This window comes from Mus caroli, unplaced genomic scaffold (genome assembly GCF_978045245.1).
Source record: "Mus caroli unplaced genomic scaffold, Mus_caroli_1 scaffold_9, whole genome shotgun sequence".
Classification (NCBI taxonomy): domain Eukaryota; kingdom Metazoa; phylum Chordata; class Mammalia; order Rodentia; family Muridae; genus Mus; species Mus caroli.
The window spans coordinates 2,739,745-2,765,217 of record NW_028227264.1 but is presented as its reverse complement, the minus strand read 5'-3'; the positions used below and the strand labels follow the sequence as shown (position 1 = coordinate 2,765,217).

At 40.1% G+C, this 25,473-nt stretch overlaps 1 protein-coding gene across 14 annotated transcripts in view; it reads left to right on the top strand.

The window, feature by feature from the left end:
- Syne1 (spectrin repeat containing nuclear envelope protein 1) overlaps positions 1–25,473 on the top strand; it is a 504,890-nt gene that overhangs the window by 3,863 nt on the left and 475,554 nt on the right. For all 14 annotated transcript variants that reach the window (XM_085842609.1, XM_085842616.1, XM_085842617.1 and 11 more), the window contains one exon: positions 5,071–5,343. In XM_085842609.1, coding sequence (XP_085698735.1) covers positions 5,277–5,343 — 67 coding nt within the window. In that variant the 5' untranslated portion in view covers positions 5,071–5,276. The remainder of the gene's footprint in view (positions 1–5,070; positions 5,344–25,473) is intronic.

The following is a 25,473-nucleotide window of genomic DNA, read 5'->3' as shown; positions in this document are numbered from 1 at the left end:
TGGCCTCTCAGAGAGTCTCATAGCCCCAACCCCTTGTTTCCCTGGTGAGCTCAAGGTTCAGTGAGAAAATAGGGTGGAGAGTGATTGAGGGACACACACACACACATTCACACACACACACACACCATTCACACACACACATGAATGCATGCACAAGTTTTCTATAGCACATACAGAGGTACATGAGCACACTGGAGATTATCTGAACAATACAAGAGTCATCTCTAGGCCTTCCTTTGCCAGACTGTGAATTTCCTGAAACTTCACTTTCTTTGACAAGCTCTTGTTGAAAAGTTCCACATACAAGATCATCACAAAGCCACCCCACTAACTAGCACAAAGTGAGGCTCTGAACTTGTACTTCCAAATTACCAATCTCTTTCTTATTGTTTTTATTTTATTAATTTGAAATCTGTTATTAATTGCATGATCCTATTCTAGCAGTCAAGAGCAAGAAAAGCATAGTTTCATAATATGGCATATATGTGCATAGACAAATGATGAAATTGAAAAAGCGTATCTTAGCCCTGAAAAAGGAAGGATATTGCACGAACTCTTGTGTTAGAGAGGAAGAGGTTCAGTGAGGGGTATTATCTCATAGACACAAAATAGAATGCATTTAATTAAATAATTTAAAAATTCAATATTATATTTCAACATGTGTCTGGATACAGTTGACACCAATGGCTGAAAGAGGAAGGCAAGAAAAGTTAATGTCCCAAGACTAGGGCGTAGTTTTCAAATGTGCAGAAGCCCTAGGTACCATCCCCAGAACTACGGAGAGAAAACAAAACAAGTCATAGTCCCTATACCAGTGGTGTTCACAGTAAAGTGAGCTTACAAAGTGATAAATACAAGCTAACATATATTTACCCTCATATGGATCAGTACAGCTAGAGTAATAGGCACTGGGGCAGCCATGGAAAATGTCGGGCATATGGGGTCCTTAGTCAAGTAATTAGTGATGCTATTGCTTTCTCCAGCTTAGAGTTTTCACAGAGGGGTGATATGAAGGGACACTGAAGATCCCCAAGAGCATCACCAATTATACCATGAATCCTAGTGTCTCCTAAGACCTCCTACTCCCCCCTTTCCATCCTGGAAATGCATCTTCCTAGCACCTATCCTCTTGGCCATCTTAGACCTCCCCAACCCTAGCTGCCCTGTCACCAAATTTCCTACATATTTCTTCAACTCTACCTTCTCTTTACTGTCTCCTCATCCAGCTCCCACCGGTGTCCCAGAGATGTCTTCCTTACTTAGCTTCCCAGATTGTCCAACCTTACCCACTTCAAAAATAACCTTGAAAACAGTAGCCAGTTTGATGATGTCGCGAAGTTAGTAAGATGCTTGCCTAATGTGTACAAAGCTATAGTTTTGATCCTTATCATTGCATAAACAAAGCACAGTAGTGTAGACCCATAATCCCAGCACTGAAGAGTTAGGAGCAGAAAGATAGGAAGTTCAAGGTTACCTTCAGATAGACATCAAGTTCAAGGTCGGGGTCCACTCTACAAAATCTAATCTTAGACAAACAAGTCTAAATTATGTCTTCTCATTTCTGGCCCAGAGTCCCTTCATGGCTCCTTGATGCCTCTTAGAGAACCAGGGTTATACTGATGAGCATAATGTCCAGGGCCTTCTGTCACTCTGCCTTCTCACGAGCACAGAACTTCAGTATCAAGGTACCCTGGTGTCCCTCATGCTAATACCTTTCCCAAAGGCTGGAAAGCAGCTCTTCTCTTTTCCCTGACCCATTCCCCTAAACTCAGTTGAGATGTTAAAGCCTTTTCAGGACATCATTCCAGAACCCCAAGATTGGCATTGTCCCCCTTCTTCTGTACCCCTCTGGGTTTACATCCATAAGGAATCCTGGGAATTTCTTTAAAAATTATTTCTTCTACACTACTTCTCTTACTATGTCTTATGCTCCTCAAAAATAGGTTCTGCGCCACATTTATCTTTGTAGTCTTAATTCTAATCTCAGGCTTTCAGAATGTGTGAGCTCCACAGTGGCAGTAAAGCCAGGCACATGTGAACAGAAGCAGAGAAATCATAGCTGAATGTGGAGAGAGGCGTGGGAGCAATTGATTCTAAGATTAGTCTTTTTGAAACATGGGTTTGAACAAGGAGACATGGGCTCATACAGTGATTTCCAGAGAGAAACTATTAGTCCTGTGATTCTGGGTAGAGTGTATGGGGCTGTCTCAACCATCTGTGAATTCCACGACTGGCCATGGACTGGTGTAAGGTAGCTGGGTTGCAACAAATTTCTGCTTTAATTTTTTCCCCAGTGTCTGGGGAGGGGGTTGCAGATGCTAGTCAAGTGACCTAGTACTGAGCTATATTCCAGCCCATTTTTTTTCTTTACTTCTACTGTGTGTTATGTATAAGTGATGTCAACATATACAGAATGGTAAGCAGATTCTAGATGGGTAAGTTGACATGGATGGAGATCAGCAAGCTATATTCTTGCATTTGAGGAACTGGACTTTCTAACACTACAAGGAGTGAATTATTATAAGGTCCCTTGAATCTTTCTCAGACACTGGTCTTCCAGTTAGAGTAGCTCTTGTATGTAGGCAGGTGGAATGCTTTCCTCGGGAGATACAGGCTGCTATTGGGTAATGGTATAGGTCACGACGCATGCTTATATATAGTTATTTCTTCCCCGTCCCCATCTCTTGAAGCTCCACCCACTGGATAGCATATTTCCTACCCACAAGATGCCAAGTGTTGAGTCCCACTTCCAGTACATGTCCCTTCCAGTAGCTTCTGCCTCCCTAACACTTGAGACTGCTCGGTAGGTCACAGTTACCTGAACTGAAGTGAGCAGTTAGTGAGGCCTTCTGCTTTAGCACACCCTATTGATATGTGAACACATGATCAATGTTTTCCACCCTTTCACAGATGGTAGTCTCCAGAAGATATGGACACTTTCCAGTTTCACATTGATGCATTCCAACCAGAGACCAATATGTATATGTATTTATGATGTCACTTAAAATCAGTGACAATGTGCCATTATGTTTGATTATGCAACCAACCCTTTATTCACCTTTTGTGTGTGTGTGAAACACATATTAATAAAAGCACTCCTTTTTTTCTTCAGTCAAATGGGACATCCCACGTGTTTGTGTTGTGCTTGCTTTAGACTTTTAATTTGGCCTTTGGCCTCTGTCTCTCAGCTGAAATTCTTATCTTCTCCATCATCGGCATCATCTCCTGAAGATGCAAAGTGACTTTCCATGAAGATTGGCTTCATGTACACAGGCCTCAGTGTATCCCTTCATTGAGTATTTGTCTCTGGAGGCATTACTCTTCTTTCTTGTTCATAGCAGGACTCTGTTCTGCTTACCCCATGGTTAGGAAAGCCTTGTCCACAGTACATTTCTCAATGTCAGGGTTTCACTAACTACATGCCTACCTCTTTCACCCTCAATGAGAGTGATCAATTACACCAGCAAAGCAGAGAACAGAGAGAAGGTAAGAAAGACAATGTCCCATCTGATTAGCTCACCCCATTCCAGTCTTACTACTTATGTTAGAATCTTTCTGTAAATATGTGGATCTTCAAGTGATGTGGGGGCAGGGGAGAAATAACTATACATAGGCGTGCATCATGTCCTATACCTTTACCTAATAGCAGCCTGTATCTCCTGAGAGAAGCATTCCACCTCCCCAACTGCAAGAGCTGCTGTAAATGACAGAACAGAGTATGAGAATGATTTGAGAAAACAAACAAACAATCAAGCAAAAAACAGACAAACAAACAAACCCAAAGAACTAACTCACGTCCATCTTTACCTTCTAAATGAGAATATTTGGAACTCGTACTTAGAATGAAATAATGTATATGTGTATATGGTTTCTTATTTGTTTTATCTTTTGAGATAATGTCATGTACCCCAGGCTGGCCTCGAGAACCACCTTGCCCCTCTCTCTCTCTCTCTCTCTCTCTCTCTCTCTCTCTCTCTCTCTCTCTCTCTCGACTTCCTTGTGTGGATGGAATGTGATCTCTCTGTTCCCTGTGCCTGCCACCCTGCCTTCCCTTTCCCACACTGATGCATTCAAGCTTATGACTCTGGAACCAGAAACTAAAATAGCTATCTTCTTTCCCCCTGAAGTTACTTTTAATCATTCTGTTTCATCACAGCAAAAGAGAGGACAGTATGTCGTAAAATAAAGTAAAAAGTAGGTTGCCTGGAATAAGTCAGACGGTGAAATCTTGACATTGAGAAATACAGAGGCAGTTGTGGCTGTGGATGGTTGGTTATCCTGCTTCTTTATTCGGAGTATTGGGGTTGCAGGCCTGAGCCTCTATGGCTGGGTTATGCATCGCTGGGTATTGACCCCAAGGCTGTTCATGTACAGACAAGTACTCACCAATGAAGCCCAATGGAGTGTTCTACCCCAGCCCTGGCTGTACTGTGTCCATTCACCAGATTGTTATAGGAGCCAGGGCATGATGTTGTCCTTGGAAAGTATACAATGACCCAGTATGACAAATGATTGTAAAGCAATGAAAATGGCCTAGATAAGGGGGTATGTAAACATCAAGAAGGGAAGTTCAGTTTCTCAATGTCAAAATGTTACTGTCTAACTTCTTTTAGGCAGGGATGGCATGGAGGCAGGTATAGGGGACAGAGAGATCAAGTCTGTCCACACAAGGAAGCAGACAGAGAGGGACCAGAAAATGTACTGAAGCTATTAACCCTCAAAGCCCGTCCTGAACAATGCTTCTCTGGCAGTGAGACTCCACCTCCTTAAAGTTCTGTAACGTCCTAGATAGCACCACCAACCGAGTCAGGTGCTAACTACAGGAGCCTGTGCAGGGCATTTATTCTAACCACCATGGATACCATAGGAATTCTAAACCTGGATCAGTGCTTTAACTTGCCTATTGTTTCATATATGAGTTGTATATGTATACTATACACATTAGCTGCTTATATATTACTTGTGTATCCCTCGACAGTGAGTCAGATCTAGAAGAAGAGGAGGGACATTCTCCTTTTATACTAAGGTAGATATTTTTCACATTGTATTTTGTTTTGGTTTGCTCTTCAGGTTCCTGAGTCTACTTAAGAAGAAAAGGAGGAGAGCATGCAGTTCACAGGAATTACAGCGTCTCCTCACTGATCACCACGAGTGCCTGAGATTTGTCTGAGACTCAATGGGTATACACGAGACAGTGTATGTTATCTGAAGCAGCATAATATTCCCCTGCACTGAGAGACTTCACTTGGTGCCGGTTCCATGCTACAAGAAGGACGATGGCAACCTCCAGAGCATCTTCCCGGTCCCATCGGGACATCACCAATGTGATGCAGAGGCTACAAGGTGAGCTGGAATTGTACTTTTAAAATATAATCAATTAAAAGTATCGTTTTATCTCAGAATATCTTCTATTTTCTTGGTCTTTCATTCAACTTTATGGCATTATAGCAAAGAAGTAACAGACTTCTGCCTATTATTTTAGTATTTTTAATAAGTCCACATTGTCTTGAGATATCCTGTACTTCATGTGACAAGGTACAACTCATTGTGATTGTGTGTCTACTTTACTGTCCTGATAGGGTCACCATGACAATGCTATACTAAGAGCTCCATGTGTAATCAGAGATCCAGGTTCCCTGAGAATGTGCAGAGTCAAGGGCCCCTACCTTGTGCTTATCAGTCTGTATTGATTTGTGAAATCAGTATTAGTTGGACTTCTCTACGGCTTCTTCAATAAAACAACAGATCTGTGTTGAAATAAGACACAGATTCCCCTCTTTCCCACCTCTGCACCGAAGACTAAAAATTCTGATTGGTTAGTTCATCACCACTGGTCTCAAACTTTAAGTTGTACATCTTGATCTGTATAGATGAGTCTGTTGCTTCTGACTATACACTTGTGCTGTATCCCTGGGGGAAAAATGCCCCAGTGGCTAAATTTATGAATGATGGAAAGGAAACCTATAAGATCCCTAACTAAATGTGCAAAATGTTATTTTGGTCATGGAGGACTTGCTTATGAACTTGTTAAAGGTGAAATTCTCTATATAAGCTAAACGTTGGCCATAAAAGTCAGATGTGGAAAGATTTGAAGGGACTCCTGCAGGGTCAGAATGCAGTCCTACTGCAGCTTCTTTATCTTGTCCTTGGTGGATGGCCGTTCTAATTATGGAGACTTTGATTGAGGGTGAGCAAGACTGAATAGTATTTATGCTTTGTTGTTTTTTTTTGTTGTTGTTGTTTTGTTTTTTTTTTTATAAATGGTTTTTCTTGAGAAAGAGATGGGAGAGAGAGCTGAGGCCCCATCTCCACTCTACACCTGCTTGGTGTCTATGAATTTATGTGGTCCCATTTGCAAAACACAGACCAGTCCTCAATTCCTGGACCACACCCCCCTTCAGGTCTATGCTGTGAAGTTCAAGGATACAATATATTAAATGGAATTTGTGATATAATCTATAAGAGCAGTGCTATGGTGAATTCAGATAGTCACAGAAGAATAATGTGTCACATTTGTTTTTCTGATTGTTAGATTCTTAGAGGATTGTTAATGGCTGTGTGCATTCAGTGCCACATAAGGCTGGTGACTTTATTGTATAATTGGCAACTATAGCTGTATACGTCATTCTTCCTTCTTGTCAACATCATAGAAGGTCAGAAGGGTGTCCGACAAAAGTAGAATGTTGTTGAACACTGATATTTGGGAAGAGAACATTGGTAAGCATAGATCATCCTACATCTAGAGCTGATTGATGAGCAGGGGTAATAGATCTGCTGCACAAGGGCACCTCTAGCGGCATCAGTGGAAGAAAGAGAGGGCAGACAGTGAAAGTGATCGCCCTGGGTGTCTGCTCCCACATTGATCTGCTGGGTTAATTCTGCTGATTCAGCCACAGAAGCTCATTTTTTGCTCTCATTGCATATCCTTAAGATGCTTTGCATCCCCGGGGGTTAGTCCTTCTGGAAAAAGAGAACGAACGGTGATTTGTCAGGGGCATTTGGAAGCCTTGCTCCCTCTTAGGAAACTGATGACACATGACCAAGATTCATAAACAGAGGACTGACATTAGTGGGCAGAAAATTAAGACAAGCAAAGGGATTCATTTGAGGAGAGATGAATTTGCACTTATTTAAATCGAGCCAGATTTCCTATTTTCAAAGTTAAAAAAAATCCATGAGAATGGTTTCTAGGACTTCCATTTTCATTGCCTAGGGAGATAACACACATTTTCTTTGATTCCCTCCTACCAGATTTCATTTGCATCGAGAACCATGAATAACTAATAAAGAGGTTCCTTTCAACAACTTTTAGCTGGCTTAACTATCTGGCTTATTTTATCTGCAGCTTCATTGTTGACTATTTTCTCTCTTCATCTGTAGTCCCAGCTCTCCGAATTCAAGTGTGCACACAGACTGTGACATAATTCTGCTGCTACTGTAGCAGTTCAGTCTTTCACCTTTGCCAATATTTGTGCTTGTCTGAGCATAATGTTTTAGGCTGCAATCTTGAATGATGACTGAGCAGTCATACTGTGCTGCTGAGTTCATTTGCTCTTAAGAAAATAAATGTTCTATAACGTAGCCAATCAACTTCAATATAAGCTTAAAGGAAAGCATGGGAAGATGTTATACAATATAGCTGTCTAACACTGTAAATGCATGGAATCTGCCTATATAGTATATGTGTCTGTATATATTTTGAATGCTGAGGAGGCACACACAATAGAGGTTCCTGGGCTTACTTTGGGTAGACTTAAAAAACACTCAATGCTTCTGTTTACAAATATTTTTACAGGCAACAATTATATTTTAAAGATCTTTCCATAGCGCCTCTCAGTCACAGTGACTTAGAATATATGTTGACTTTTCTTAGTTACTTCTCTTTTGTTTGAAAATGTAAAAATTTATGGATTTCTAGATGACTATGTCACTGACGGGGTGGCATAATTCTGTAATCTCATGGACCAAGTGCTAATTACCAAAACAGATGGGCATCTGCACATGATTCACATAGAGAAAGTGGCTTCAAAAGTGTGTAGTGTTAAGCTAGCATTGGTGGCCCCCGTAAGCCTGCATTCAGGAGGCTGAGGCAGGAGGATTGAGAGTTTCAGATGAGCTAGGCTAGAAAATTAGGCCATGTCTGAAAAAAAAAAGAGTTTTCAAAAAGTTGAATAATTCTTCTCATGGTCACCATTGGTGTGTAAACTCTATGAATAGTTTCAAAGAGGAGCAAAGGGACCAGAGTCTCCCTACCCCTGGACAGGTGTCAATGGTGGCTGCTAATCGGTTAGTATGTAATAATCATGGCTTTTTTTCCTGCAAAGTGTTTTATGAGGCGCTGAGTGGCTGTGGCTCACATAGTCCCAGCAGTTATTAGGCAGAGGCAGGTGGATCTCTGAGTTTAAGGCCAACCTGGTCTACAGAATGAGTTCCAGGGTGACCAGGGCTACAGAGAGAAACCCTATCTTAAAAAAAATAAAAATCAAAAAACAAACAAAAAATTGTGAGTAATTTAAATCTTTGTTTTTGTTTTCTAATTCCACTGAAACAAAGCATCAAACTAACAAAACACTTGATTGAAAAGTAGAATAAAATAATAAAAAAGAAAACCTTACTTTCTTGCTATTTAAAACAAGGAAATGTGAGCATAATATAGGCCCCCAAGGAGCCTGACACCCTGAGACACTTCTAATTCTTTCATAATTCCTTCAGATATTAAATTGTACCCTTTATTGCTCTGACCTAATGTGCCATCTTATACAATTGATTACAAAGCAATACCCAAACCCAAACTGTCTTTTCTTATATGAGTGTTATGTGACAATATCTCAAACTGAAACAGACTTGAGTCATTCCTCTGTGTTATGTAAAGTCATAGTTAAATGGGTATTTGATAACAAAAGCAATGGCTGGTGACATCTTAAATGATAAACTTAAGATAAAATAGGTTAGGGTATTTAAAAGCAAAGAAAGAAACCATTTAAATTGGATACCAATTTATCTACCCTTTTTCTTTTTTTGTTTGTTTGTTTATTTTTTGTTTTGTTTTGTTTTTGTTTTTGTTTTTCAAGACAGGGTTTCTCTGTATAGCCTTGGCTGTCCTGGAACTCACTTTACAGACCAGGCTGGCTTTGAACTCAGAAATCCGCCTGCCTCTGCCTCCTGAGTGCTGGGATTAAAGGCATGCAAAACCATGCCCGGCTTATCTACCCGTTTTCAAAAATGAGAACTAGTTTTCAATTATAAGAATGTCTTGAACATAGAAAAGCCACATCTTTCTCAAAAGAGTAATTATATTTTGTTGCCATTTAGGTATGTGGGTTGTTTGGGGACTATGATGTTGGGTGAGCGTATTTGTATGTCCACGTTACTTTCATAAGTACTTAAGTGTCTACACTTACATAAAGCTCTGTCCTTCAGACTTTCCTCTTATAGAACTATTTGATCTATCCTGCTATATGAAGGCCACAGGCCTTCAAGGTCTCTACTGATCTACTGAACATTGAATATCAAATAGAAAAAAAGAGTTTAATTCCAAGTATTGTTATGGTGACTAGTCAAATAGAAATCAAATCAAAACATAATTTATTTGTGTGTAAACAGACCTTATACAGGGTATGAATATACTTTATCACACTTGAGATAGTTTAAATGTTTTCAATGTCCCCAGCCTATAGAATAACACATCTCAAATGTATCCTATGCCTCTATATGAATTATTGTCAGTAGACTATGTTATGCTTCTTACCCACAACAAAAACATCTCCTTAACCTCCCTACTGAAGTCTCAGCCAACTGCTTGTTCTCCCTGTTCTAACACATTCAGCAACCTGTTGTTTTTGGTCCCTTATACATCCCATGCTTCAGTCATGCCCTGAAGGTATGCTGACTCTGCAGCACCGGATATGAGTTCAGCTCATTTTGGACATCTTATAGTTCAGAGGCCTCCCATACTTCCTAGGAAGGAGCTGAATACACATGACTATGCGTTGTCAAAGACATGGCTAGAGAAAATGCTTGGAGAGAGAGAGAGAGAGAGAGAGAGAGAGAAAGAGAGAGAGAGAGAGAGAGAGAGAGAGAGAGAGAGAGAGAGAGAGAGAGAGAGAGAGAGAAATTAAAAATATGGAGTTCACTGACATCCAGGGAATGTGACTAGGTGGGAAAGGAAAGATAATTCAATAGTTGCACATTTAAGATTTTGGAGGTAGAGGATAAGGGTTCAACATGGGAGACTGAAATGTCACAGCCAGTGTTGAAAGAAGACAAGAGATGGGAGATGTGAGATAAGGAAGCCAAGGGGATGTGTCAGAGAGGAAATAATTGTTGGTGCTTAATGTCACTGATGTTTATGTCTGTTCCTTTCTGTAAATTCATTACATAGAAGTCTGTGTATGTTTTACACATGGGCCCAAGTAGGTACCTGTTCATGAGCCTAAAGATCTAAACATTTCTGGAAAAATAAAGAATCACTTTGCCCAAAGCAGCAAGGAGTTTCAAGGTTCTCAGAAGTTGTTGAGTAACAGAAAATCCTTAAGCTCTTATTAAATGTAATTCTGCACTTTAGTGCTAAAGTAGAATTGGGACCTGTCTTAGTTAGGGTTTTACTGCTGTGAACAGACACCATGACCAAGGCAAGTCTTATAAAAAACAACATTTAATTGGAGCTGGCTTACAGGTTCAGAGGTTCAGTCCATTATCATCAAGGTGGGAGCATGGCAGTATCCAGGCAGGCATGGCACAGAAGACATAGGCACAGGCCTATGTCTTCATCCAAAGGCTGCTAGTGGAAGACTGACTTCCAGGCAACTGGGGTGAGAGTTTTAAGCCCATACCCACAGTGACACACCTATTCCAACCAGGTCACACCTATTCCATCAAGGCCACACCTCCTGATGGTGCCACTCCCTGGTCCAAGAATATACAATCCATCACAGGACCCAAGATCTAGTTTCTTTTAACTGATCACTAGGCAGTCTTCAGCCCTTATAGAGTTTGGTTTCCTGCCTGGAGCTAACATGGTCCCCATGAGGTCAGGGCTACTGTTGATGTTTTTCAGACACCTGGATGAGACTGTCACATCTCTCCTATGTCTGTCCTTATGCAACCCACTTTCATAAATCTTCACTTGCCCTTTTTATTTTATTATTATTTATTATTATATTATTTTCACATATTGTTATGAAGCTGGTGACATTGCTTTCTTAGAATCCATCATTGTTTATTCAGCTCCTCCAGGGCCAGCTTATAGACAGGGAGAAAATGTGTGATGTCATGTGCCTTTGGAATCTGATACACTGTCTGAACTACAGAAATTTCCCTCCCCAAAAGCAATGTCACTGAATTGACAGAACTCTATTTTCAGCTTGGACAGCTCTGTCAGTCACTGTGGAGGTAGTGCTTCAAGCCTGCCTGTCATGGGTCTGACCAGAATCTTGGGTTATCCTCTGTATGATGGACAAAGACCCCAAAGGTGACCATAGACTTTAGATTTTTCAAAAAAAATGCATAATATAAAGGATCAGCTAGCTATAAAGAGAAAAAAAAGACTTTCAGTTTCTTGTGTTAGATCCTTTGTTTGCTTTATGAAACTTAAAAACAATAAAAAAAATTACACCCAGCGTATTATCTCCTTTTTTCTTTCAGACTGAGGTTGATGAAGAATTAAACATCTTTTTTCTTATGCATATTCACATCTAAATACAAAAATATCTTTTGCCCATTCTTTGAATGATAGCCCATAGTTTAAGCAAATACTATATGTAGGTATTTAATTAAACATGCACTATTTTGTTTTAAATAGTTGAGAAATTACGGTAGAAATATAGATAGAAGACACGCAAAAAAGGCTGAAGCTAGGCCAACATTGTGGTTTTGTTTTCTCAAACAAATAAATAGAAACATAAAAGAAGTTGCTGACATCTGAGGCATATTCTGCATCTGATGATCTATGTATGGCCTTGGTCTATGTATGAGAGTATTTGGGTGTAGTGAAGTTTGCCTAACTATTTTAAAAGTGGTTTCTATCATAACTTGTGTGTGTGTGCTTTTTTTTTCCCTCCCCTATTGTTCACAGTGACCTTTTGGATTAAAAACAATTCCTTCCTCTTCTGATATTAATCTTTCATGTTTAGTAAACATTGGTCTCCACTCACATTAAAAAGAGTATTTACCTTGAATTCTGTAGTCACCCACATTCATTTGCGTCCTTTCACATCACAGGACGCACCAGCGTTGTTCACATGACATTTGAGCCCCTCTTAACTGCTTATTCTTTCTCGATGTCCTGAACTGTTTACTGACTTGGGACGAATCCTGTGATTTGCAGCACGTATCTCAGTTGTTTCTACTGCTGGTTTTGTTTGTGGCTGTGTATGCTCTCACATGTTGTTAGCCACAGCATTTATTTGTTGAGAATTTCTCTAATTGCACATTTGCAGGCAGCATCTCCAGATCCTCTGTGTTTTCTAGAATTCACCCATAGGATCACATTTGACTCAGACTCGAGTGAGATAGATGTGCACTGCTTGGAGAGTCAGGAGAAAAGTGGAACTTGGGCAGTCTTACTAGAGCCAGGGAGCTTGGCTCGACTCTGCCCTGGATGCTGTAACAATAGATATTTCTCAGCTCAATTCTGTTCTGTTCCATTCGTTATTGAAAGCCTGGACTGTAAGCCCCAAGGCCTACTCATCATGATAAAGCAGATTTTCATCATCTGGTCCTACTTATCACCTACTTGCATGTTTGCTCATCTCTGTGTACTAGGATGCTTCAGTTCTAGGTCCTTTCTAGCCTCAAACCTCACTTGTCTGATCACATCATTCTCCTTCCCAACCAATCTTTCTTTCCCGAGCTTCAAGGCTCAACTCAAACATCCCTCAAGAAAATGTAAATATAACCAGTCAGAATAAGACATTCTCTTTTTATGCTCTACTTTAAACAACTTTTACACTAAAGCATCAGATATATTGGTCTGCGTGGCCTTGCTCCTTTATCTATGTTTGTTTAGAATTTTAGAAACTCCAGAGTAGATGTTTCAGCTTTTTAGATCAACTTTGACCACAAATACACTGTTTATTGAGGGCTTGAATTGAACTGAACTGAATTGAAAACAAATATTTCATGGATATCTGTTGAGCTCAGATCTTTTCAGTACAGCCATAAAACAGCTCAGAGAATGTATGCTTTGGGCACATAGCTTAGAGCACCCATGCTTCAGGCATAGCAAGCCCAGCAGTGAGAAGACTGCTTGAATTGGTTAATAGTGATAAGTATGATGAAAGGTAAATCTGAATTTGGTGATGAATGAGTCAATAAATTTCCACAAAATGAATAGGAATAATTGTACAAATTTAGAAAGTGGAAAAACTATCTAAATTATTTTCTTGTTTGTGTGTTTTTATTCAGAGTTGAGGATTACTCATGTTTTGTTGGTTTTCTTTTGATTTATTATTGTTGTAACTAAGTTTGTCTTGAGATCGTGGTGATTATCTGATCTCGCTTCCTAAAAATGTCTTGCTCTTATAAAGCACAGCTTCCCACGTCTACAAACAACATCCTGGTTACTTAGATGGGAAGTGAACTTAAAAGTTATGGCTTGAGCCAGGCAGTGGTGGCATGTGCCTTGAATCCCAGCACTAGGGAGGCAGAGGCAGGTGGATTTCTGAGTTTGAGGCCAGCCTGCTCTACAGAGTTAGGTCCATGACAGTCAGGGCTACACAGAGAAACCCTGTCTCTAAAATAAATAAATAAATAAATAAATATTCTGACTTGATTCTTGGTTTGAGGAAGACTTTATAGAGTTCTAGGGCTGTGAACTGATAAGCCAGTGGATCAGCAGCTGTCAGCAAGGTTCCGATGTCTGAGGAACTGTAAGAAAATAAGATATCCTTACAGTAGTGTGTACTACTTTGAGGTTACATAGTTGCTAGTGACCTTGGGGTCTTCAAAGATGGCAGACAACTCTAGTTATGTAATTGTCAGGGTCTAGACCAGTAGTTCTCAACATTCCTAATGCTGTGATCCTTTAATATAGTTCTTTATGTTACAGTGACCCACATCTATAAAATTATTTTTGTTTCTACTTCATAACAGTAATTTTGCTAGTGTTATGAACCATAATGTAAATATATGATATAATGTAAATATATGATATGTATTTTATATGCAGCCCCTGTGGGGTCATGGCCGATAGGTCAAGAACTGCTGGTCTAGAAGAAAAAGGCAAGCATGGACCGTCTCTGTTCAATTGCTAAGACCAACTTCATATGTAGTCTAGCACAAGTTTGTGTGGGGTGCACAGATGCAGGTTACCGTTGTGAAACTCAGCTTGTCTACCAATGAAGTTAGCCCTGGGAGATGATACTCTGTAGGACTTGTGATCCTGGAGATTTTAGGCTGCCCAAAACAAAGTGTTAAAAAATTGAGGAGGAGAGATGAACTATAAAGAGCTGCTTAGATCTAGATATTTCAAAAGTGCAACTTCAGTTGGTTTTGTATGAAAGGGAAACAGAGGAACTGTCTCTCAGCTTCGTTTTAGCTCATGGCTGATCTCACAACTTATTCTTGAGCAAGGTGAGCCAAACTCACCAAGGGTTAAACAATCCCTGGGATTATTGAAGGCCTTATCTTTCTGTAAACAAAATGACCTACCATAAAAGTAAATTCAGGATCACATAGTCAGTTGAAAATTATCATTGTCTTTTTTTCAGAAACAAAAATAAAATTAAATATTATTGTTTAATTCACAAAATATTTAAGTTATATTCAATGACCATGACCAATTATTATAAAGCAGCATTTTTATTTCTAGACATATATAGACTAATTTTACACCTTTTAATAGTTGCTAAAATTAGTAATACTGTAGTCAATTATTTTGTAACAATTGGATATTAAAAGGATACATTGGGTAGAGGATGTACCTCAGTTGATACAGCCCTGGCCCAGCATGAAGGAAGCCCTAGGCTTGGTCCCGGCATTACATAAACTGAGCAAGGTAGCCAATGCCATTAATCTCAGCACTCAGGAAGAAGGAGCAGGAGAAACCAGAGCTAAAAGTCATCTTCAGCTGCACAGTATGTTCCAGAACCAGCTGCAGATACACGAGCTACATCTTGCTTCAAAAAAAAAAAGTGTTGGTATTTTTTTTTCCTTTTCTGAATTTATCTCATTTAGCAAAGTTGTGAAAAAATCCTATAGAGTACATGACTCTCAAATTTTCAAATCAAAAGGCAAGAAAATAGTTAGTCGTGGGACCTTTGGCAAGTTTGTACTTCTCGCACAGTAGTAGGAGATAAATACCCTAGAATTACTCTGCACCATGACCCAGTGCTGTGGCTGATTCCTTTGCATTGTGACCGAGAGTTCCTGCTTAACCGGAAGCATGGAGTTCCAGACTGCAACACATGCTCCTAACACCTGCTTGATTTGAGGAGTTTATTCTATGAAACACTTGCCTCCTGATTGTGTGATGACTTCTTTTCAAAATAACTGCTAACCCTGTGATCCTATTCAAACAAGAAGTCGTGACAGTTCTGGCATGTTTTAAAATTTTATGTATTTTCTTCTCTTTTTATTTTGTGTTTTTAAATCGAATCTCAGGGTTTACGGTTTAGTGTTTTTATGTTTGAGATGAAATAACTGATTTCTAGGGAAGTGAATTGGTTAACCAATGTACTAAAGGGCATTGGCCTCTGTGTATATTTGGGGGTCACAGTCTCCATAGAGCATTCCTGAGTGCCTTGTAGACGTCTTCATAGGCTTATGGTGCTGGCAGTAACTACATCATACTATTTTTAGTACTATACATATTTGAAATGGGACATAATTCCTGTAGTCATAGCTACTCAGGAGGCTGGGGAGGGGGTCACTGGAGCTTACAGATTTGAGTCAAGAGTGAGGCAGATGTTAGAGGGTTGAATCCTTATATTAAAAACCAAACTTTGGGCATTCAGCCTGATTTATAAATATAATGGGCATTTTATTTTTAAAATTCATTGGAGGCCACCATCAGTATGCAGTTGTTTTGAGGGGTGTACAGTTTCATAATTTGGAGAGGTAAAGAGTAGCTAGTCTAACTCTCATGTTGTAAAGACACATAGTTTAGGTTTCTGAGAGTGCCTAAGGCAAAACCATGTATTCAGTTAAGGCAAAATAAAACTAGAACCTAGATGGTCTGTTTCTATAGTTACAAAATTGCCAATGATCATAATTACATACTTCTCTTTAAGAAAAACATCCTGTTTAGCTTTTGAATGTTAATTATTTTAATATCTAGTTTCCTACCAACACATTTAGGTCAAACAGATTAACCATGATTGTAAGTGAGCAAATTCTCTTCCTGCTTCCCCATACATTTGTGCTGATTATACCGTTGAAAAGCAAGGCTGATAGTGTGTGCTTTGTTTATGTGAAGTTATGATCTTTAGCCATCATACTAATTTTCTGTCACTACATAGAAATACCTGGAATAATAACATTTTAGAGAGGAAACGTTGATCTGGGCTCACAGTTTGGGAGATTCCACGACAAGATCAAGTAGCCCCATTACTTTGGGACTCTGAAGAAGCTAGTGGCACATACGGTTATGCTATGACCAGACAGCAAAGAGAAATGGGACTGACTAGGCTTCTACAGAGGACATACTCTCATGTCATAGAGACCTTCCAAAGGCCCATATTCTATGAGATCAACATCTCTCCCAGTGATGCTACCCAAGACCAAACCTTTAAACACAGGGACCTTTGGGGGCCAAGCAGCCTCCATGTAACTAGCAATTAGGACACATCACAGATCCGTTAGGACACGGTCAATACCTTTATAAGGACATGTTCACCGGACACGTGTTGTTTATTTGTTTCATTTACTTTTTTTTCAATATAGCTCAACCAAGCTAACCTTGAACTCATGATTTCTCTGCTTCAGCCTTGGCAGGGCTGAGATTTACCATACCATTCAGCCACACCTAGTGTCTTTTTCAATTTGCAAATTGTGGCAAATGTTTCCTAAATATATATTTACAGTGTGTGTGTGTGCGTGCACAAAAGCATATACCACAGCATACATTTGAAGTTAGAGGACAACTTTCAGGGGTCACTTCTCTCTTCCCACCCCATGGATCCTGGGGACTGAACTCTGGTGGTCAACCTTGGAGGCAAGTGTCTTTATCTATTGACCCATCTCTCCAGCCTCCTGAACACTAACTGAGATTAGCCAGCTCATCTCCTTTACTGTGTGCCCTTAAAAGTTAGCAGAAGTAGAATTGAGGTAGAGGTTGAGACAGGTCAAGATTATGAGACAGAGAACTCAGTGGTTGAGAGCACTGACTGCTCCTCCAGAGGTCCTGAGTTCAATTCCCAGCAACCACATGGTGGCTCACAACCATCTGAAATGAGATCTGATGCCCTCTTCTGGTATGTCTGAAGACAACTACAGTGTACTTAAACAAACAAACAAACAAATCTTTTTTTAAAAAGACTATGAGGCAGAGAATGAAGAGCTCAAATCTTTAATGTATATCAGTTTATAATTACAGCCTTCAGTAGGTCTGTGCAAAATGAGAAGTTTCTTTAAAGCTCCCATTGATTCTCTTTGCCCCTTGAACTAGTTATTAATATTGCCTAGGGTTTAACAAGCACCTCTCCCCTGGAAAGCTTTGCTCTGTGTCTGATTAATTTCTTTCTGCCTGTGTGATCTTGTCTTACAAAATGCGGCTATGTGAGGGGGTCTAACAGTTTCCCTGCTTTACGCCACATAAGGAGAAGCCTCAATGTTTGTGATACCGTCCAACCCTGGGGCTCTAACTCTGACACTGTTAGCTGTGTCCTGGCCCCTCAGGACCTTGGCTGCTGGGGAGATTGCAACCGCAATTTTGCTTCTGAGAAGTCTCCCCCAAAGGAGTTATATGCAGCTTCAGGGGACTTCATGAAGCTGGTCCAAGATCCTTGTGGGTTCAATGTTTCTCTATCCTGTGCTGGGCTGATCTCCTGTGTAGGTCCTGGCTCTTCCTATTTTAACTCTCATGCCAGGTTTTAGGAACTAGGCCACAGTCTGACAGAACTGCCAATGAGCTGCTTCTCTGTTGCACAGCAGATGGCCACAGGGTTGAAGGCACCAAGCTGGCTTGTTCCCCCCAAGCCCTGCCAAGCCATAGACTGAGTGTGGAGGAGGAAGGCTGCTCACTTCCTTCCCTGTGGCACAACAGTGAGATATTTATACTACAGATTTGTAATGGTAGCCTAGCCTTTATTATGCAGGGGAACGCTGGCTTTTAGTCCATGTGTACAGCCTTTGAGAGTAACAATTAGTAAGCATTACTTACAATATTTACCTTTTGACTTGGGAAGACGTGAGCTACTAAATAGCATGACTTGCTCATTCAATTTCAAACAAGATAGTACAGTAATAAGTATTATACATTATATTATTATATATATTATACATATATTTTTGAGGGGAATGTTCCTTTATAGCTTATGAAAGTGTCAATCCTTAATCATAGCTATGGAAATAAATTTGAGAATCTGTACTCAGAAAAGTAAAATTGTTTTTATGTTTCACAGTTTATAGGTGGCTTTCTTCCTTCCTGGAAGGCTATCTTCAGAGTTTTAATGAGAAATTGTCTTTAAGTGGCTTAACTGTTGATTCTCGATCGAAACCAGAGCTTCTGAGTGGAAACACTGACCGAGCCTAAGTAACTACTAAAGAACCTGAATGTGATTATCAGCAAAGCCACTTTGTAACCGGCCACTCACTGATGTGAGCCTTAAGATGTTTGATAAATATAACTATTTCCTGTTATCCAAAATAGCTCCTAATGTGGGTCAGATTATTGATGCGGAACATGGCCACACCCTCTGCTTCCAGGACAGTCAGTACTCTGCAGTGCCACTTTGCTGTCCTTTATGATTTAAGAGAGAAATGAATCCATTAAAAAACACACAAACATTTCTTCTAACTCAATTTTCTTAAGATCTAGTCAACATAGAAAATAATAACATAAAAAAGTGATAAATCCCCCATCCCCACCACAACATGGCTAGATGCAAAGACAGGTGAATATATTTTGTTGAATATTGTCTCTAATGTTTATATGTAAAATTAATACTTTATAGTCTGGGCATTTGTAGAAAGCAACACTTATACACAACTTCATGCATCCATAAATATAAATTTATATTGTCATTAAGTAACTGAATATTGAATAGCATTCCATCTTATAATGTAATGCTTTTGTTTTGATTTCAACTGTGTTCACTATGATAAACAAACCTGGCCATCTTTTAACATATTTTCTTTCTGATTTAAAATTTTCTTTAAGAAATATATTTTTATACTTTTTTGAGAATTCGTTTTATAATCACGTGTCTCAACATCATTTCTCATCATCAGCCCCAGTCTCGTTGTCAGTCCCCTTTCCCTCCTTTATTTATAAAGTGCACTCATCTTATGCTTAAGGTTGAAATTCAGATCAGCGAGCTTCAATTTCTTTAATGAAATTGAGATTCTATCTACCTACATTTTTTTCTCTTCATGGGACTGACCCCTGCCACCACTCTCAACTGCTATTCTCTAGAAACAGACCTCAAATGCTCATCTCCTTTATACTGCAGGCAGGTAACTCTCTGGTGAGTTTCTACCGAGATTCCTACTTTCAGCAGGAATGGCTTTACCTATCTTGAAGTGCATCATTAGCACATACCCTGTCCTCATTTGCTGAGCAAGACTTCCTCACTACAGACAATGGCAAAGCAATGATATTATTCTTGTTTCCACGTATCTGGGGTGTCATCTGAGATTTGGAAGGTGATCTGTCTCCCCAAATTACCCAACTTTAGCCCTTCAGCAATAAGACAATGTAATATATGGAAAGAGTCAACAGGATCTATGCATATGTGAACTCATAGAGACTGAGGCAGCAGGCACAGGGCCTGCTGGTTCAGTCTAGACCAGATGGGGCCCCAGAGCTGAAAAGAGAAATAAACAGATGCCTTTATCCCTAATCCAGAAGCAATTTCTGATTGATAACCACTTGCAAATGAAAATTTAGTTTCTTCCAAGAAAGTCTTACTGGGGAAACAAACTACCCTTCATGCTAGGCCGCGTGCTCAGCAGTAGATGGCCAGCAGAAACTAAACACTATGGAATTTTTTAGAGATCCCTTGTCTCATAATGAGAGGGCTCTTCCAGTTTTTCTTCTTTACAAATATTTATCATAGCCGGGCATGGTGGTGCACGCCTTTAATCCGAGCACTCGGGAGGCAGAGGCAGGCAGATTTCTGAGTTTGAGGCCAGCCTGGTCTACAAAGTGAGTTCCAGGACAGCCAGGGCTATACAGAGAAACCCTGTCTCGAAAAACAAAACAAAACAAAAACATGTTTTATCATATTTATATATATAATCATATTTTATATTAATAAAATATATAATAGTGGAATATATATAATATACATATATATTCTTCTTTGTATATGTATTATGGCTTCAAGTCTAGTGTTTTGATGGGTCCAGTGTGTACCAACGAGTGGGTCTCTGTCTCTTGTACCTTCTCTTGGGGTTTTTCCTTCTGTTTGTTTTGTCCAATTCTGATGTGTCTACTTGTATTTGTGTCTTCTTATTTTATTATATTTTATTATTATTCCATTGAAGCCTATTTATTTTCTAATAAGAGACAGAAAGGGGGTGGATCCAGATGGGAGGGGACAGAGGAGGAGCTGGGAGGGTTATATGGGGGGAAACCATAGTCAGGATGTATTACATGAGGAAAAAAAAAAAACGATTTTCAATAAAAGAAAAAAATATGTGGGAAGACTCACAGCATGATTCCCCCCAAGAAAAGATGAGAGAGGGAGGAGAGATGGCTCCACAGTTAATTAAGAGTACTGACTTGCTCTTCCAGAGAATCTAAGTTCAATTCCCACCAGAGGTGGTTCACAGCCATCTGTAATTCAAGTCAGAGGAGATCTAACCCTCTCCTCTGGCCTCCCTGGGTACCAGGCATGTGAGTGGTACACAGACATATATACAGGCAAAGCACTCATACATATAGAAATAAATAAATATAAAAAGAAGATGAAAACAATTTGTTCCTTTACTTCCTTAGTGAGATTTTTTTACTGTAGCCGTATTTAAGCCAGAGATTTTAATCTCATCACACATAGATGTATTTTCTGCATATTTTGGCACTTTCCAGAGTCCCTTATCCTCTATGAAATGAGGATCCATTAAGAGAAAAATGTTTCTGCAGCCACTCCAATTCTTTCCCATTTACTTTGACCTTCAGAGACAATGTGGAGACCCCGTGGCTATGTCAGAAAGAACAGGGACTCTAAATGATAGAAATTGGAACTGAAAGTTGTCTGGCCTTCCTTACAGTGGTTCTCAACCTATGGGTGGCAACTTTCACATGAGTCATCTGAGACCATCAGAAAACATAGATATTTGCATTTCAATTTGAAATAGTAGCAAAGCAGTTATGAAGTAGTAATGAAGATAATTTTTTGGTTGTGGGAGGTCTCCACAGCATGAGGAACTGTATCAAAGGGCCTCAGCATAGCCACAGTATTAAGAATGTTGAGAACCACAGCAAACATGCAGGGCTGATTCTCATCAGATATACTTTCGCTTTTCTTTTGTGTGTTGTCCGAGAGCATCTCTACTGCGGGCATAAAAAGTTACCACAGCTACCATCCAGGCAGGACCACTTTTGATATCCTGCTTTAAATTCTCTACACAAAGTAAAAGAGACAACATGAAAGGGTTTTTGTATTCTTTTCTATAGGACATGTTTACAAACATAATCATCACCGATTACCACCCACCAGAACAAAAACACTTATTTTTGTCTGGCATGTTTTTAGTCTCCTTTTGTCTAGAGGGGAATAATGCAAAAAGAAAACTGGGGACTGATTCCTTCTTGCCTGGGCAATGTCACCTGCTCCTTGGGGACTCTCAGCTTGGTGTCTTGATTTGTTACCTTTCCAATGGCTTTTTCCACATTAGAACTTTTCTCTGCCTGTCAAATTGTTAATCTTTATTACTATATGTGAAAAGTCTTAAGACTCCTGAGCTGATACTGCAGTTCAGAAAATGCTCAGTCTTGGCCAACATTATCATTGTGCCTGGCTTTTTGTTAGCGCAAAACAGAAAGTGCAAGGGAATTTGCGACTCGTCTCAATCCCCACATTATTTTTGCTTCAACCTGCACAGTCGTCTGCTCTTCCACCTATCCATGAGACTAATACTCAAGTGTCAACTTGTAGCCCCTTTGCTGACCCCTGTGCTGTCTAGCTTTTTTAAAAGACTTAAGCATAGTTTTGAAAATGCTTAGTTTAGTATGAGGCATTGATTTCTGTAGTCAGCAGAAGACACAGTGATGTACAAGAAGCAAAATCCTAGGATAAGCTCAATTCAAATGGATCTAGACAACAGATTCTACTTATCACTGAAAGGCAACAGGCTTTAGTTACATGTGGCTGTGGAGATGGATATAGCAGGTAAAACACTGACTGTATGGGTGTGAGAACCAGAGTTCAGGTCTCCAGCATCCATATGAAAAGCCAGGTGCAGTGGTTCATGCCTGCAACCCTCTGCTGGACAAGCGGAGACAGGTGGATCCCTGAAGCTTGCTGAGAAGTCAGTCACGGTCCAGGTTCAGTGAAAGACCTTGTCTCAAAACATAACGTGGCTAGTGCTTGAGAATGTCACCTGATCTTCACTTTGTCCTTCACACAGAGACGACAGACAGACAGACAGACAGAGAGGGAGGGAGGAAGGGAGAGAGAGATACACATATAGATAAATCTAATTTAATTTGATAAATGATCAGTTTTGTACTTCGTGGTTTACAGCTTTTTGGTGAGGGAATTGATCAGGCCTCATGTAGCTTTCTGCAATATATTCATTTTCACTTGAAAGTCACTGACCTACCTGGCTAGTTAGCTCTACTTGTCAACTACTCACAGCCTAGAATCACATGGGAAGAGAGTCTCAATGAGAGACTCTTCATATTGTGTTCATTGTGGGCTTACCTATTGGGGATTATGGTAATCAAGTGAACTGATATGAGAAGCCCCATCCCACTGTGGGTGTCCCATTCCCCATTCAGGGACTCTGGAACTCCTAAAATCCAGCTGAGCACAAAAAAAGCAAGCCTGAACGTATTCATTTTCCCTTGCATTTGACTCTGGATATGTTGTGACTAGCTGTTTGAAGGTCCTGCCTGAGCAATGGAATAGAACCTGGAATTGTAGATTGGAATAAACCCCTGCCTCCTATAAGTTAAGCTGCTCTTTGTCATATTGTTTTGTCATAGCAACAGAAACGAAACCAGAACCCTGGCATAATAGATAAAACATGTCCAGAGCACATAGTCCAAGAATCATGATTGTTTGCCGTGGTTCCTTAGGGAATGAAAGACATTTTTATTTCTTTCATCTGATGATATTAGGGAGGTTGGATTTCTCAGCTTGTCCAGTGAGGGAAGTTGGAGGAGGTCTGGAAAGCCCTGTGGGAGGGTGATAACCGAATACCATCAGATAAGGAGGTCCAGATAGGACTGCACAAAAGCATTCCTCCCATGTTCTGAGAGCATCTGAAAGCAGCCTGTGGCCATATCTTCCTTGGCAGTCCAGGAGAGCCATAATTAGCCAGAGGGTGGTGAAAATGTGACGCACCCACAGAGCTTGCGCTTAGGGAATTATAGCTGTTTAGCATGGTGACTTTCCCTTCCTGTGTATTTTTGTTATTGAGGTTATTTTTTAACCTAGTAGATTTGCTTGGATTGTGTTGTTTACTTAGCTTCTATGAAGGGTCAAGATTAAACCCAGATGTCCTCTCCTTTTTTTTTTTTTTTTTTATTTGATTATTGCAGAAGACTTGGAAGAGGCCTATGAGTGGCCTCACTTGGCTTTGTTGTCTGGCCTCTTCTCTCTGGGATGTGGATACAGGGCAGCAAGATGTGGGGGAGATAAGACTTGATGATAAGGAACATTGTAAGTGATGTTCTATATCCCTCTGATTGGCTACCAGATAACTTATCAGATAGAGATCAGATATTGAAAATGTGTCCTCAAGTCTCTGATGCTAGACGTACCTGGTTTCCTTCCTGCAGAAGAAGAAAAGACGAAGCCCAGACTTTCAGAGGCTGTGAAGGTTGTTCTCAGTGATGAGTAATGTCTAATTTCATGCTGTCTCTTTCTTACATACTCTACAAATAGAACACGCTTTAGTTAATCTAGAAAACTAAGACTGTACCCTGCTTACATCGGGTTATGTTGAAATCTCTGGAACCAAAACCATTTTTACCACAAGAGAGATTGTTAATAGATATTGTTAATTCTGAGTTTCAGGAGGAGCTCAGAGATGGGTTTAATTAAATTATTTAAAGAACCATTTCACTATTTTCGTATGTATGTGAATACATACATACCAACCTTTTCCTTCAGTCAGCTTCGGAAAGTCATCCATTCTTCTGTTTAAATGCAGTTAGCGGTCCACTTATCTGTGTCTGCTACATCATTGCCTTGATTCTGGTCCTACAGCCAAATTAGGTGAAGTTCATGGGTCAATTTCTAGCCTCATAAATATGAAGACAATAGGGCTGGCAAGAAGGCTCCGTCCATAAAGTGCTTTCCTTACAAGAATGACAACCTGAGCTCAGATCCCTATTACTTACTGTCTTAGTCAGGGTTTCTATTCCTGCACAAACATCATGACCAAGAAGCAAGTTGGGGAGGAAAGGGTTTATTCGGCTTACACTTCCATGCTGCTGTTCATCACCAAAGGAAGTCAGGACTGGAACTCAGACAGGTCAGGGAGCAGGAGCTGATACAGAGGCCATGGAGGGATGTTCTTTACTGGCTTGCCTCCTCTGGCTTGCTCAGCCTACTCTCTTATAGAACCCAAGACTACCAGCCCAGGGATGGTCCCACCCACAAGGGGCCTTTCCCCCTTGATCACTAATTGAGAAAATGCCTTACAGTTGGATCTCATGGAGGCATTTCCTCAACTGAAGCTCCTTTCTCTGTGATAACTCCAGCTGTGTCAAGTTGACACAAAAATAGCCAGTACACTTACCAAACAAACAAACAAAAAACTCATGCGTTGCTTGTTAGCCCAGAAACAGGAGGCTTGGAGGCAGATACAGGTGCATACCTCTCCGGCTCTCTGGCCAGCCCACCTAGTTCAGTAGGTGAACCTGCAGGCCAATAAGAGACCCCATCTCAAACAAAAGGAGGAATCCATTTAAGGAAAGATGGCTGCGGTTTCTCTCTGATCCCCCTATGTGCGTATCTACACGTGTGTACATGCCCCATACACATGCAAAAGGAAGTATGGAAAAGGTGCAGATGGATCGTGATAATATAAAAAGCAAATTGTGTGCCACTGCTGTTTTAAAGAGTGAAGGGACGTTTTAAGCAGAGAAAGAGCTGTCATCTGACTATAATACTGTATATTAAGTTTTACTTTGAGGGC